Raw genomic sequence first — 16,655 nt, forward strand, 5'->3', positions numbered from 1 at the left:
TAGGTTATAAAAGGAATAGAAATTTCCATCTTTATTTATTCTGAGATGAAGTGAACAGAGACATGTCCATAGTAATTTGGCTATGGAAAACAGCCCCCTAAACAGGTTCTTGATTTTGAATATAGATGCTGCAGGGACATTTCTGCCGTACACTTTGTATAGATGCCCCCCAAACCACAAGAATGCCATAAGACATTTAACCTAAAGAGTATACGCTAGAACACAGGAGAACACCAGAAGGTGAGGGTCAAATTTTAGGGTCAGGGAGTAGATGTACGGGAGGCTACCCTTGCTAGTAGCCCACAGGTGTGCAGATAATGCACCCTCCTAGGAAGGAGGTGCTGTGCCTTCGAAATATTTCCCCCAACACACATTTTGCCCCGAAGCCCTTGGTCCAATGACACGGCGAATTGTTCCTGCTTCAGTGCCGAGTATCGGCATTTAGTTCACTCATACTCTACTTCCTTCAAAAGATCCGAATGGCAACAATGAAATTGAAGTTAAGGTTATGTGAAAATTCCATTCCTTCTACTTCTGTGACATTTGATCTAACGGGAAAATCTTCCTCATCCGTAGAATGGGGGATCCAACTTGGACTGTCTGCCCTGTGAGGACTGCTCTGGGGAGCTAGTAGGTCTGCAAAGTGCATAAATTGTTCAGTGTTATACCCGTGAAACATCACCGAGGGGCTAGGCACCGTGTGGGATTTCGATCAGTGGTATTTGGGGACTTCGTCATTGCTGAGCTCTACTCCAGGACTGGAGCGACTCACTGTGTTCCCTGAGCACGTTGGCGTTCAGGGCAGAATGACCTTTCTGAGACTCTTCCGTGTCCAGGATGCCCCTTTGAATGGCCCAGAACAAGAGATCAAAGAAACCGCACACATTGTTTGGTTTTAAATCAAAAGTTATGATTTTATTTTTAATTTTAATATACCAAAAAAAATATTTCTTTGAATGTCGTGAAATAAGCACTTGAAAATGACAATTCCAACATTGCTGTGATTTGCTCTGTGAAGCTTATATGGGTGAACTTCTGTCTGAATATGGGGTCTGGGGCCCCGAAGAGGCTGAAGCCCCCAGTGGTTTTCAAGTTAGCAGCAAGCAACCCCCTACCTGAACATGCCCAGTCAGACCTGTCTGAAGCCGACACGCCTGGGGAACACTACTAGGCTACTTCTGGAGAGTTCTTGATTTCTGCCCACTGAGAGAAGTTTCAAGTGCTGCCAAGTGCTGGGGAGTAACAGTGTTTAAATACCAACATGAGGCAGGACCCTGCAATGCTGGCCGAGATGGGCTGCAGTTATGGCTTGACCCCCTGACATATGGAACGAGTTTCTTTAACCAGTTGCTTCAGGAAAAGTTGACTACAACGTGGTTTTAGGTTTGGATTACCACTGAAGTGTATCTGCCTGCAAGACTTTTGTCTGCCCAAAATAAAATCTGAAATGCCCTTATTAAGATCTCCCCAAACCCACACATGGGGTGCTCCCATGGTCTCTCTTTGTGTTAGAACAGCTTCCGTTCCACTTTTTTCTAAGTGTAATTCGGGAGGAAGGGAAGCCTGGGGATTAGCTTTCCTCCTTCTGTCAGCCCTGAATTTTCAAATTATCTGAGGATGAGAAAAGTAACGGGATGACACAACAGGCTTGCGAAGATTCTTTGATACTCTGCGCAAGTGTCCGTAACTGGTTTCTTAAGCTATGAGTTCTGCCACATGGTTGGAGGTTTATAATGGGAGTCTGTCACAATTGTTATTCAAAAAAAAAAAAAATGCTCTAACTACCCTGACACTTGTTTTACTTAAGTGCTGGGTACCAGCAGACAGAGGCTGTTGGTTCATTGGAAAACTGGGACCTAACACCTCATACTGATTGTTGACACAAGAGCTATGGTGGCCTTGTTAGCTCTTACTTCAGTGTGTATACACTACAGGCCAAACCCTGGGGGGCATTCCTAGCACAATCTCTTCTTGATGCTAATGGGTCTGAGGCACAAAGACTCAGACCTTGAATATGAGACAGAGAACAACTTAAGAAAGCTACAGGACACAGGGACTCACAGCACGAACATAGGCTTTATCGTCCTGAATTGATAGCAAAATATTATTGGAAACAAAGACTGGAATGCCAGAAAGTTCTGGGCTTTCATCATGAAATTTTCACACTATTACACTCTCGGGGATGGAAACTTTTCCCAGGAAATAAGTGTCTAAAAAAGACAGGCATGGGCCACCCACATACAACTCAAAGTGTGGAGCTCTGGGATGCAAAAACCTACCGGATCTTCTCTACTCTTATTACCGGCTCTCTTGCATCAGCACATGGCCAGTCCAGCAACTCTGAAGAAAAAAAAAGTCCTCAGAATGTGCTGGAGCTGACAGTTGTACGGCACGTAATCTCTGAGGGGAGGTTGTTTTATCAGGATAAAGAAAGGCTAGTAACCTGAGCATGCTGTCTCTCCCAGGTAATTTAGCAGTCTGGGAATGAGGCCAGACTTCTGGAGCATTCTCCTCAATGTAGTTCACTCCAGGTGCATTGTTTCTTTGATGTGACAGGTTTTATCATAAAGATACCACATCTGATTTTTTTTTTTTTTTTAATTTCTGTGGATCTCTTTCCCAGAAGTGTTTTTCCATTCAGTTCTGCAAAACCCCTCCTCACATGAAGTTTCTGACTCAGGTCTGAGCTACATTAGTAGAGAGGTGGGGAATTGAGAGGGATCTGATCAATCCGTTCTTTCCCCTTAAGCAACATATATGTATGAATTATCCCCCCATCCCTGCTAATTTTTATAGCAGAGTGTGAGTAGCAGGGTGAGAGTAAATGACCTGGAATAACCCCACTACATGATTTTAATTTGGTACTTTGGCCTGGCATGGATTTAAATAACATAGTGCTCTTTTCTCATTAGCAAAACTAGAAGACCCAGATAAAATCTCCTGTTCTATGAATAGAGCATTTTTCATTAGAATGTTTTTCATTGCAAACTCATAGACTTGGGTTGATCCTCAGACCGAGGGCATCAAATTGCATACACTGAGATATGAAATGAAGGATGTTTGTTTTTGCAATCCAGAAACGTTTTCACCGTAATGGGATTGGAATGCAGTAGAAAATCTCCAATAGAAAGATAATCTATTGCAGCATAGTGGGGCAGTTCTAAAAACTTGCCTGCCCAAGTTTTTCTGGAATGTTAACTGACAGTAGGATTATCTATGTGGCAGTCCGTTCTCTGGTAGGATTCAGATTTGCCAGGGGCTAGTGGTCCAGCCTCTTATCTTGATATAATTAGGCAATGAAGCTGAGATGTTAAAAACACTGTATTGAACCTGTAATACCAGAACTTTTTAAAAGAGTTTTCTTTCTTCCCATGAGAAACATCGGAAAAGACTTTAGATATATTTAGCCAATTTACAAACTATTTATTAGACATTCAACCTGTAAACAAAAATTCTAAGTTATCTTACGAGTGAACACAAGTATGAACCTGTATCAAGATCAAAGTGCTTTGGAAGCATCATTTAGAGTCTATTTAAGGTCTATGTTCCTTTCCTTAGTCTAACCTGCATTAAAGGATCGATGATTAATCAATGGATTCAATAATTAAATTAAATCAACCAGATAAGCTCGCACTGGTCCTTCAATTACACTCAAGTGGCCTTTTCCTCATGTGAATTATTCTGCTCATTTTCTTTCATGAGAAAAAAAAAGCTTATTGCACTGTATCATGTCTTTTCAAAGCTCAAAAGAACATTATTTGCAGCCTAAGAACCTCGTAGTTGTTATAGCAGGACCTGTCCTTTTAGCTCGTGTCAGTTACTGCCCTAAGGATCACGACACATCCCTCCATCAGTTGTTTCTCATCTATGAACCAATGTCAAGACATCACAGACTGTCCACGATAACTTAACACAGATGTAACCTTCCCCCCCTGCAAAGCGCCCCTCCACCCCCGCCCCGGGATCTAGCAGTCATGACTTGGTTTGCATGGATTCTTTGTTCATTGTTCAAACCATTCACACAGAATGGGATAAAACTTTATTCTTTTAAATTCCACACATAAACAAGATGCTGAGAAAGCCCTTGTCATCTCTGACAGAGAAGCAGAGCAGCTCTGTTTCATGAATGACAGCAGTTAAAGCTCAAATAATATAAAAATAATCTGAAAAAATCCCTTTTACTGTACACTCTCAAATAAAGCAAGAAAGATAAACAACAGTTTTCTTTTTCTGCTAGCCAGAAAATGTGTTCCTATTCATTTGGGCTTTGAAGTTGAGTGTACCCCACATCTGTGCGCATGTATGTGTGGTCATGCATGTATCATCTATGCAGTGTGGCCGCTAATCGTGTCATCTAGTGTGTCTAATCATGAAGCTACTTAACCAATTAGAATACTAGCATATCACATCAGACAGTTTTACATAATTGCTTCTTTGAAATACTAGGAATGTTTACACATTTATTTGGCTTGTAAAGGACTGAAGTATTACAGATAATATTATATTATCTAGCTTTCATTTCTTTCTTTCTCGCTCTCTCTTTTTTTTTGTTTTTAAAGAATATGGCTCTTAATAAATTGATTTTCTGAGTTCCAGAGCAAAAGTCCCTTTTGAAAAAATTTCTGAAGCTGACTTGAAGCAGGAAGAAGGTCTTCTGATTTGGCCAAAAATATGGCGAGTATTTTATATCATTGAAAATTTGAAGGGTAAGTCTAGAGGGGGCCCTTTGTTGTCAACCGTTCCAGCCAAACTTGCCATGAAGGGTTAGTTGAAGTATCTCCACTTGACCAGCAGAGGGCACTTTACACACCTCTGCATCGCTCAGGGAGCAGACGCAGATGATGCGGAAACACAGTGTTCACCCAATATCAGGAAGAGCCCTGCAGATTTCTTTTTGAAATTCACAAAAATATAGAAAATATGGACTGTACAACAGGGTTTCGTTTGGAAAGTCATGAGTGTGTGTGTGAAGTCAAATCGAGCGGGGTATGCAGAGTGTGTCTGTCGGATTGATCCTCGGCTCCCATCCTTCCCCACTGTCCTTTTCCCAGCTCAAGAATGGTATGGGGCGGACCATATTTAGAGGTGGTACAGAATCCATTTTCAAATCATTTGGTCAAGTTTTAACTTTGCTGTTCGGTATTTACTCTTCTGTTCAAAAGCCTGGGGTGACTGAACCAAGGGTAATCCTGTACAGCTCACTTCAGAGTGAAACGGTGAAACCATCAGAAACGCTCTGAGGTTGGAGATGCCCGTTTAGGAACTGGTCTGCACTGTTTCCACCCTCCCAGGAAGAACCTTGGAAAAATATCGTGCCCCGTTTGGTTCTGGCAAACTCACTAGCCCGAGACTGTGCTAGGAAGGGAAAAACACCAGTCCTTCCCTTAGCTGAAACACAATTGTTTACATCCGTTTTCACGAGAGGTGATTAACACATCTTTTCTCACGGGGGCTACAGCTACTAGCCTTTCTTAAACAGACTTTAATTTTTGCAAAAGCATTATTGTTCTAGATATACACCCTGTGTCTCTTCCATTTTTATCTATTCTATTGGCTCCGGTTTAATGTCAAAAAGGATTAGAAAGGATTGTGTGTGTATGTGCTCGCACAGTTTCTTAAGTAAACTTCTTTCATTCTTAGAGAAATATAACACTTAGTAAATATTTTTTTTTTTTTCATATCGTGTTAATAGCCTTTGTTGACCTTCTGTTTCTCTCTCTTTCTGTGCCTCTGGCTCACTTTTGTTTCATTTGTCCTAGAGCTGACAGTTAAGGAGGGAATGGAGTTTTCCAGCAGCAGTCCTTTGAGATGGAGGTGCACTCAGTGAGTCCTCACCCAAAAAGGATCATAAACTTACTGGGTTGAGTCAACCTTATTATCCCTAAGCTGCCTTGGGTTTTGTGTTTGCTCATGTGTTTTGTTTTGTTTTAGCTGCACCATATGGGATTCCTTGTGCCATTTTCTTTTGTCTATTGTTTTTCTTGATGACCCTGAGCTATGGCTTCCTCCTCAGTTCCAACACTATTCAGCCTTCGTTGTTTTCCTCATCTTGCCGATGTAGGCCTCAAAGAAGAAGTGGCAGAAGAGCACAAGGTAGCTGAGGTACATGAGTGAGGACCAGAAGATGTTCTGAAAGTGAGAGTGACACTGGTCATGCTGCATCCAGTAGAAGACCAGGTAGTTAATGACACAGCCCATCAGCATCTGAGTGATCTGGGACAAGGTGATGAACATGGCAAACTTCCGGGAAACTCGGAAACCGGCTGCTCGCAAGGCATAGTAAGAGTACATCACGGCGTGCACGCCATAGTTCATGGTCATGAACCAACCACCCCCGGCCACCATGTCCTTGTAGGAGTACCAGGAGTACAGGAGCACAGTGATGTGGTGATACCAGTGCAGGAAGATCAGCTTCTGCTTCCTCAGGATAATGAATATTGTATCTCCTGAAAGACAGAGAAGGAAAATGATCTGCAGGAGCTCCTCGACCATGACATAATGATAACTCATATTTTCCCAAGAAGGTACACAGCTTGAATGCATACTTGAGAGTGAACTGGACTGGGTTAGAATCCTGGATGGATATTTACCGTGAGCTTGGGCAAGTTACTTATCCTCACTATTTTCCAGTTTCGGTGAAACAGGGATAGTAACGGGGATAACAATGGTAATTTGGGATTGTCTGAGGACTAAATAAGATAGTCAGTGTGCCCTCCTGGCACATGGAGAACACACAATAAATGTTACTTTTAGAAGGATGTTTTACACGAAATCTTACCAATTTTCGATCTGGAAAGGGATATTAGCAATTGCGTTACCCAATTTCTAACTCGACCGTACATTTTAGGAAATATTATCTGGGAGAGTCAAGTGACTTCCCTCAGATCCTTTGTCAACAGAGAGAAACAGATTAGAATTCAAGTGCCCAGCAAAATGTCCGTAGGCCTCTCTACAGTAGGAAAACCATTTTTCGTTGGTATATGGCCCACAGCTATTCCTCAAAAACCTATCTCTGTGAGCTCCCTGTGAAAGGTGAAGCCTCACAGACATTTGGCAGTCAGAGGAGTAAAATTGAAACAAAAGGCAAAAATAAAAAAAAGAAGAAAAGTCACCTTCTACCATATTTGCTGAACATGATAACCCGAATATTTAATACCAATGAATCAAGTGATAAGAACTGAGAATGACACATGTTTTTATGGAGTTAATGTTGAGGAAGCTTTCCAGAATCTGTTATTAACAATATCCTTTTGAAGAAAAGGACCACTGTCCCTAAGATAGGAAAAGTTATGTTATAGAAGCTAAGAATTATGCTCAGGTAGGTAGATGCTATTTGTATGTAATGATTCTCCGAAGAGCCTTAGGGATTCCAAAAAATATACACTAGGACATTTCTGTCAGAACGGCTAAAGAGTGAGCAGAGTAAACAAGTGCACACGATTCCATTAACAAGTATGAAAACGGGATTTATGTTCCATTTTCTTTCCTAGTTCTGCGTTCTTCTCAAGGATGGGAAAACCCAACCACCTTCATGACCTTTGGTGAACTCAAACCCGACCCGTTTCTGTACAACAAGGAGAACTAGAAGGTCCCTCTTCTTAGTCTGAAATCTAATTAAGCACAAAGGGAATTAGTACTCATCCTTGTCTTACCCCTCAGACTTCACGGATGTCCCAAACCATTTGGCTCTAGGGAAGGTCAAGGACTGCGAAGATTTTTAACGTTCTGATGGACATGGTTGGAGTAACACAGGGGGTAGGCCATTCCATTCATCAGGAGCTATTCGTTTGTTTCCCTCCTGGAGTGTTAAACATTATTACTTCATATTTGTTTAGAACAGAAAAGGAGAGTTACCAGTTCCTGCATTTCTAAACATATTGTAAAATTTTCTTGGAAGTCCTTTTCTCTCTTGTGAGATGCCTGACATAGTATGCCTATGAATGTCAGACCAACCGATCATGAGCGATGGTGACAGTAACTCTGACTTGTGTACTTCAGGGACAAAGCTGGTATCAGGGGACCTGGGGTCTGCTTCCTCGTGTTAAACTGGGCTATTTTTGTGTGCCTGTCAAAGACCCACTATCTCTGTGTAATGACTACCCTACGCCTCCCTTCGCTCAGTAAGCTATAACATAGACACAATAATTCCAGCTTCCTTTTGTTCACGGTGGGAAGAAGGTAGAAGCCCAAGGAATTACATGGTAAAAACAAATCCAGTCATTCATAATTAAGATTTTTTTTATGAGGCTCTAAGCATGACTAAAATGTATAAGGCACACAATATCCAAGCACACAGTATTAGATATTTGTTACAGAGTAATAAGTATCTCATTCTTTTTAATTCTTTAGATTTAATTTTAACTCTATCGTCACTTTTATATTAAAACTTCATTGTCTAAAGAACAAATTTAATGTGAGGAGAGTAATAGGGGACAAAAACCAGATCATATTAGAATGGGCTAACCGGGAATGAAAAGTGGAACATAAAATTCTGGTACTGAAACTTGCTTTGTGTTTTCCTGTCTAAGTAGGTGGTCTCAGATCTCATGAGTAGGGGGCATGAGACACATTACGTGTTTCCATTTAACATGGGGGAACTGGAGGTGAAGCACATGTCATGAGATCTGTATTTTTTTCTTAAGGATTTATTTTTTTGAGAGCAAGCGCAGGCGGGGGGAGGGGTAGAGGGAGAGGGAAAGAGAAACCCAAGCAGATGGGCTGAGCACGGATCCCGGCGTGGGGATCGATCTCACGACCCTGAGATCATGACCTGAGCTGAAACCAAGAGTCGGACGCTTAACTGACTGAGCCACCCAGGAGCCCCGATGTCATGAGATCTTTAAAACAAAATTAATTGGAATTCCTTTAAGAATTTTTTCTGGAACAGACCTGCAGGATGGCTGGTGGAGTAATGAGGATGGGTATTCTCCAGTAATAGGCCTGGAGCCTCTCAGGACCACCACTCCAATGCTGCATCAAGGTTACTGTCCCCAAGAAGGCTGCTGATCTGGGGAATGGCAGTTTTGCCTGGGTCAGGGGAAGGGGAAATGTGGGTTTCCAGAAGGGCTTCCAGAGACTGCTTACGTTTTTTTTTTTTTTTTTCCTTTTCTTTTATTTGATACCGCAGCTGAGATGCACCAGTCACACCACCCTGGCAGTTATAAATTATTTTTCTTTTGCAGAAACTGCATAATATCACACTTGATTTGTCATGAGCCAGTCGTACCAAGCTAGGGTATTTATAGGCCTGCCAAAAGCTGAGTGACCTAGAAAGGCAAACCAAAGATAGGGACTGTGTATTTGATGTTGGCCAACCCATCTTTCTTGGTCAAAGGTCTGGTTGGCATTATGGAAAGAATGTTGCCCAACAATAAGCAGTGGGACTTTCGACTCTTGAATGATTCAACCACATCACCCATGTGCGTGACCGCTGGTTCATGTTTTCTCCACCACAGTCCCTCGAACTTTCGATTCAGCTATTTTTAGCCAAGAGCCAGTCTGCAGGCAGGCAGGGCATGGTATTCTCCCTCCCGAACGCTACGCCTCCAGCCTCTGTGCCTGTTAAGTACGGATGTCTGTGTCACGGTGGAGCAGTCAGCGGGCATTTGGAAGCCGCCGGGGTGCTCACAGCCACCAAGAGGCCACTATGTGTGGTTTGCCCCCGATGGCCGTGCCCCTCTTCGTAGAGTTAGCTGGAGTTCTGCTGAGTCAGAGTTTCAAAAACAATGACAAGCTCAACTGAGCAAGGACCTAGACTCAGAGCAGATGTTTCCAAGTTTTAACAAAAGCAAATCTCAGCAGGTTTTAATATAATTCCAACAGTAGGCGCGCAAAGATTTTGGCACACAAAGCAGGTTGGTGGTTCTCTTCTCATTTGTTCTAATGGGTCGTAACTCTCTAATTCACTGAAATGAGCTCATTGTTTTCTGCGGAAACAGCAAGCCCTCCTTGCTTTGAAGAGTTCAGTGAAGGATAGTGTTTACTGGCCAGTGGCAGCTGGGGAAGATGAAACAGAGCTAGAGAAGCAAGGTGCTGACGACAGTGCGACAGTGCAAGTATTCTTAACGCCACAGCCTGTACACTTAGAAGTGGTAGCTTCGATGTTAGGTGTGTCTTGCCTGCTCCCCCCACACCCCCCAAAAAAGTATAGTGAAAACTGCAGGCATGCGGGTTTTGGTGGGAAAATAGAGTTTCGGTATTGAACACAGAACTATTCCTTCTCCCAAGAACCTTCTCTTTCTGCTGCACATAAGGGAGTCCAGAATCTTAGAGTATTGAAAAGCAGAGCTTAGGACCTAAAACTAAGGAAAGTTCTCAATAATCCAAGTGGATAGATCTTTCTTAATTAAATGGTAGCAACAATGTCTTCTAAGAGCGAAAAAGCTGGAAAGGGATTTAACTTCCAAAACGAACACGAAGGCGTCCAAGAAAACATGGTCGCTAAATTAGGGCTAGGGGCTGGCCATCTGGGCTTTGGATCTATTTTGATCCAGCAGTTTAGTTTGGGGAGGCCATTTGTCAATGAGCTCCAGAACATTTGAGAGAAAATAAGGCATATCTTAAAATTGAAAAAAGGGTACTCTGACCATGAAAATATCTGTAAAATGAACCAGAAACTACATAAAGAATATCACTAGCCTCAATAAAGAACCAGATCAAGCTTAGGATTGTATTTTTTCCAACTCTTTAGCCCACTGTCAGCACTTCAATCCTATATTTTAACTGTGAAGAAATGGATTGTTTGATATCCAACCTACAAACCACTACGGTGAATGAGGCGTCTTAGGGAAAGGGATCCTCGAATAATGGCACGAGGGACTACAGTACAAGTTCCTTCTGGGCTCAAGAGGGACTAGAATTGTGTTCAATTATAATGCCAACATTGGGGCAGTAGGCAGGGGCGTGTCTGGGTCTAGATTAAATTAAGACAGGTGATTACTTAGCATCATCCAGACCAACACTCTAACGAGACAGGGGACAACAGCACAAATACCTCTAACTGCTTCACTAATAGCTCTCGTGTGGAAATTCTAACTCTGCCCGCCATCCTAAAACTTTGATGTCAACCTGGAACAGAAGATGGGAGCACAGACAGGATAGGTCTACTCATGTCTTTGAAGAAACATGACCACTAGGAAGAGGTGGAGGTGGTTCTTCAAGAAATTGTTCTAAAGGCAGGGGGGACCATTTTTAGTTTCAAGTCCCTCAAATACAACTGGATAAAACTCAGAGCACAGACAAGCAGCCCTTGCAAGGAAAAGGATTTCTAGAAGCAAAGACTGAGGTTGCTCCTTTGCAACTTAAGGCTTAAGGGCAAAAAGCACATTGCTGAGTTTTTTCAAAAACAGTGAGGGTAGTGAAATTGGGCGAAGTGGTCGGTGGTGACATGTAGGGCGAGCCACGTGTTTCGTGCATTTTCTGTGGTCATACATCTGTAGTCAGCTCTGTCAAAAAAGACGGGGAGATTCACAAGGATACTTATTATACAGCTTAAATTAAAAGCAGAGAGATCTGATATTTCTCAAAGTGAATAATTCTCAAACATTAATAATGCATGAATTTTAAAGAAAATGTCACACCACCCCAAGAGAATACATGAGTATCCATGTTCACATTTTCAGACCAACACTAGTCTGAGAAAAAGTAATCTGGCTCCGAGGCTCTATGAATCTGAAGAATCGCTATGAAAGAAACATATCTGGCAAGACAGTCTTGTATTTTATCTATAAGTGAAAGCACAAAATTAAAATGTTCCCATAGAATTCTTTCTGAAATTCCTAAAAACACATCGGTCTTAGGCTCTGTCTATAGTTCCATGTTTGAAAAACATTTTTCGAGCCCAAGATTTGGCAACTTGTGATCTCAATCCAAATACAAAAAATCGCCTCCTGGGGCCTGGTTCATAAAATTCACATTCTAAATTTCTCTTTAGAGGAGTTAGACGTTGCATTCTAGCCCCTTTTAAGTGCCTGCCGCAGGTGCTTTTCAAGCTAAGGCTGCCTTCCCGGGCTCTCGTGCGCGTGCTGGCACACGCAACAGTCATTTAGTTGTTCTGGACCGTAGAACACCATCTCCATAGCCCTGCTCTTCTTAGCAAAGGTTTGCAGAAGTTTTCCTCTGCTGCTCTTCCCTTGCCTTTGACTTGGGAAAACGATGGTCAAACCGACAGCTCAAATCAGCTGCCCTCTCTCTGTGGACAGCAGGTGTAAAGCTGCCGGTAGAAAGTGGATAGACTGGCTGTGCACATGCACATCCGAGAGACCTCACATCCTCTGTGACCAGACACAGGATATGAACTAAAGACACCTTAAAGAAAGACTGTGGATAGCTTGTGTTTATGTGGCTTGTAAGGAAAGTACAACTTCTAACTCCCTTTTTTTGAAAAACAGGAGAGGGAGCTCCATCTATAAATAAGTATTTTGAATGAAGTAATAAACAATTCTTAATTCCTGATAAAAAATTAAAAAACCCAGAGAATGACTAGGTGTTCCCTAAGGATATATACGAGTCTGTGAGATGATGGCCAGTACTGCTCATGGATGAACCCAGAGTTTATAATCACCAGCAGAGCCCTTTCTCTGGCAGCAAAGGTATTTTACGGGGGAACTACATCCATGTCACATCCTTGCCACTAATGTTCCACTGTTTCTGTGAATCTGGACCACACTTATATTCAAGACCATTACAGAGTTGAAGGAAAAACCTTAGGAATCTATGTACACAGCCAGTATTTTGGACTCAGTTCTAGAAAGGGAGCCACATTCCTCTTCTCCAAGGCCCATGTCTTGGATGGTTCAAATCAAACAACACCAGAAACCAACCCTTAGCGTTTGTTAATCAGAACACGAGGACACCCAATCAGAAAGCCTAGTCTCCTCGTCTGAATCCTAACAGCAGGATGAAAGTCTGTTTCCATGTGGGACTGTGGGAGAGCTGCATTGCGAATTTTCCTCCATATTCTCATCTTAGCACAGCCGTTAAAGTGATGGACAGAAGGGACCGTGTGTAGAGTCTGTACACCCCTGGGAGTGTATCTCCAGTAGTGTCTGCAAGTCTGCGTGTTTCCACAAACTATTTTGCTCTTTACATACGCAACGGACAATTGTTGAAAGGGAGGGAAGGAGGAGAGAGAAAGAGTGGAAGAGTTAGTCAAGAACTCAAATTCATTAATTATAACTTTCCTGCAACCAACAAAACAGGACCCTCAAACCGTTTCTTTGTCCGTTTTCAAATGAATAAATCTTGTGGGTGTGTAGCTACCCAGAGGGGTGGGGGTGGAAACGGAGGAGAGAAGACACTCACCTAGTTCGGGTGCTTTGCTTAGCACAAATGCATAAGCCCAGAATTTGCTGACAGGTCCATTGTAAAAACTCTGGTCACAAACTGACTGCTTCAGGCCTTTGGTCATCAAAATGTACACCATATAAGCACCAGTTCGAAGAGCACCGAATATACTTCATAATGAAAAGAGAAAAGAAACAACATTCAGGCAAATCATTTCATTTCTGACATTACCCATACTTAGAAGACTGCCTGCCATCGAGGGGAAAGAGGCACAGATGACTCATAATCATTTGCATTGACCCAGAAGCACCTTAAAATGTTTTGTAAACAAGAGCAACACAACTTCTCAGAGCTTTATTCCGAAGACCAGACACGATGCCACGTAGTCCTCCTCAGTGTACCAGGAAGAGGTCATGGCAAAGCGGAATGGATCCGGGCAGGATCTCATGAAGAAGCTGGTAACGTTATGTTTCAGCTGGGAGCTCTCCCTTGGGGAAGAGATGGGGTAGGCTGAAAACTCTTGGGGCGATCCCAAGTCTGTCCTACGTCTAATCATTTAGAAAGTCCCCTTCCCCCGGCTTGACTGCCTGAATATCTGTTTATTTCTCTCGGCCAACTCTTCCTTTACCTTGGGACTGGCCTTATCAATGTCGACCTCCTTAGCGTCTTTTTGGACCCCTGCAGTAGCCTCTAAACCACAACTGTCCTCGGTTACCCCCCTTCCACTCCCTAATCCGTCTTTCTCATGGAAGCCAGCAGAAGGCTTAGCTCTCCAGCCAGGCTCACTCCTCTGAGCTCCCCATAACCACAAACTAACACTGTTCGAACCCCATTCTTCAAAGCCCTGTCTTGTGTTTGCCTCCACACAGACGCAGGTACTCAAAGACTGTTGAAAAATAAACTGGCTTTGGGCATTTTTATCAAGGAACCGCCAAGGAAACAGGAGAGTTCTGGAACGTGTTGAGCTCAGTGATGCAACCTGAAGTGTGAAAGAACTTCGCAGCTGGAACAGGCAGTCTCGGTCACGGAGTGCTCCCCCAGGCACATGTGCCAGAGCGTGCGGACCACACGCATGACTGGAAGCAAGGCCGGCTGACCAGGTGGGGGCTGCACTCGGCCATCCTTTTTCTGGCAGCATCTCCTTCAAGGGTCTAAGTCAGTTAGGAGATTAACCAGTGAACAGCTGTGAAGACAAGTAGCAGCCTCACCGAATTTGGAATAGGAGCTTTCATTTCTCCTTAGAGGCGTTATTGTTTCTTTAAGAGCTCTTAGGAGTTGTTTCAGAATAAGCCATTCCACTAGGCCCCAGGGTCCATAAACACGAGGCCACCAACTGGAGCCAAAGGTCAACTTTGCATAAAACCAAGGTAATAAAGTTGAATTCCTGGCAACTGTGTGTTAAGTTGGGACTTTGTAAGTAGCTGCTCTAATGATTCAGAGCCTACATTAAATGGCTTTACTCTTTCCAACATTTAAGGCGATCCTGCATGGGATTTTTGGTGTCACTTTAAAGTTGTAGATCCGATTTAATCTGTTAGTGGATTCCCACTGCACACAGAATGAAATCCCCAACTCCTTACTAGGACCTATAGGGCTCCGAATGACCTCTTTGTCCCCCATTCCCACCCTTCCCACCTGCCATTCTCTCCCTGCTCTCTGTGAGCCAACCATCCCCCCACTTTCTTGTCCTTTCTGTTTTCTGCCTTAGGAACTTTGCATATATGCCCTCGTAGGGAGCTTTTTTCCCTGTTCACCTCGAGGCTGCCCTTTTCCGCTTTCTTATCTCAAAGAAACGTCCCCTCCTAGTGGAATGACCTGTGTCTTCACAGTCAATAAACTGTCCTGATTCGAGAGTAGAGAATTGGAATTCATTGGTAAAGTCAGGTAATGGAGATTTTTTCTGTCTTATCTGAATTTATTTTTTATGTGTTGTCTTTATCTCACCGGATGACGGCTACATTGTAATATGAAAAGTGGCCACACCATCACCAAGTTAGGTAATCTGCACACTGGGCCCTTTGACTTTGCTGCTCTGAAGGTAATATGGAAATAGGGGTGTGGCATCTCCCCTGAGCATAGGTAGCAGACACTGTTGGTTGCCTAGTCAAGAGCCAAGTCCTTCCTCTTTTTCCATTTGAAAAGAATCCTGATTTTGTCCAGTTTCTCTCAACTCATAATTCTCCCAAGGAAGGTGACGTTATCTTCGATTTAGGAGTACATCCTAATGACTTAAGCAAGTTTTAGTAATCCCATTCCCTTACTGCTGATTTGTTAGGGGTGGGCACTGACCCACTTTCTAGCCAACGTGATGTAAGGGCCGGGCGGGAAAGGTTTCCTTGCTCTTTGCTATGTATTGCCTGGAAGGACCACAGCCATCTTCCCGACAGGAGGGAGCTACCGGGAGGCCAAAAGTTAACTCAGAGAGGATGGCAACGTATTCCTGCAAAATGTGACCACGCTGGAGACTTAACCAATCTTTCAGTGACCCTTGTTTTTGATAGAGCTCTCTTATCGTCTAAGCTCTTCGGAGTTCTGCTTTCTATTCTTTGCCTTCCAGTAGACACCATACACAAGATCTGGCTTTCAGTAGACCTTTGAACACTAGTTAACCTTTTGTGGCTACGCAGTATGTCTAAGTCAAGATACCGCTGGTCAGCGACTTCCTACATCGGTTATCTGCTTTCCATAAACCAGTGGGCGATGAGTCAATGACTTTTGCACGAGCCCAAAGCAGGGAAACACACGTGACGCCCTCTCAATATGTATCATCAGCCCCCGGTACAGGACGCCTCTGAACCACCAGCATACTGTCCAGAGCTAAGGCCAGCCCCCTGTACACAGGAGCAGAGCCCCTGGCCTACTGCGCTGCTGCTAGACTGTGCTTCATACGTGATCGGAGCAGAGACCAGGAAAGCACCCTGGAATAGTCACTGTCCTTTCAGTTTATATCCCATTCCTCAAGTACTGGCAGGTTTAATTGATCCTTTCCATTGTTAAAGATGTGCTGGCAACGTCCCGGCAGCTGGGCTGACAAGAAGCAACGAGCCAGCTCTGGCCAGGGCTGGTGGCGGTGCTGGAAGACTTCAGAGGAAGTGGGATGTGCCTTAGGGATAAACAGGGATTCTGAGTTTGCGGGTCAGGGTGCAAGGAGGTCATTTCAGAGCGCTGCAGCATCACAAGTGTAGATACGACGTGGCCACAGCACTGCCGGCAAGGAGCCTACCGCACACACTGCCGTCCCGCATCTGGACCTCAGCCTCGCTCCCTAAGCTCTGAACAATCAGCCTGACTCAGAACAGAGGACAGCGCATTTTTCAGGGAAGCCATCAGTGCCAGCCATCAGGCCTGTGTGTCTGTGGGCAAAGGCGCTT

The 16,655-nt window shown here is 43.6% G+C and overlaps 1 protein-coding gene across 1 annotated transcript in view; it reads right to left on the reverse strand.

Annotated features, from left to right (window-relative positions):
- Nucleotides 1–3,398: 3,398 nt before the first annotated feature.
- The window catches only part of ELOVL6 (ELOVL fatty acid elongase 6), a 127,321-nt gene continuing 114,064 nt past the window's right edge, over nt 3,399–16,655 (reverse strand). Inside the window, exons 4-5 of the mRNA XM_045799153.2 lie at nt 13,303–13,454; nt 3,399–6,446 (exon numbers count right to left, since the gene is read on the reverse strand). Coding sequence (XP_045655109.1) covers nt 6,022–6,446; nt 13,303–13,454 — 577 coding nt within the window. The 3' untranslated portion in view covers nt 3,399–6,021. The remainder of the gene's footprint in view (nt 6,447–13,302; nt 13,455–16,655) is intronic.

The sequence above is a fragment of the Ursus americanus genome, chromosome 13 (genome assembly GCF_024610735.1).
Source record: "Ursus americanus isolate L20-20 chromosome 13, mUrsAme1.1.p, whole genome shotgun sequence".
Classification (NCBI taxonomy): domain Eukaryota; kingdom Metazoa; phylum Chordata; class Mammalia; order Carnivora; family Ursidae; genus Ursus; species Ursus americanus.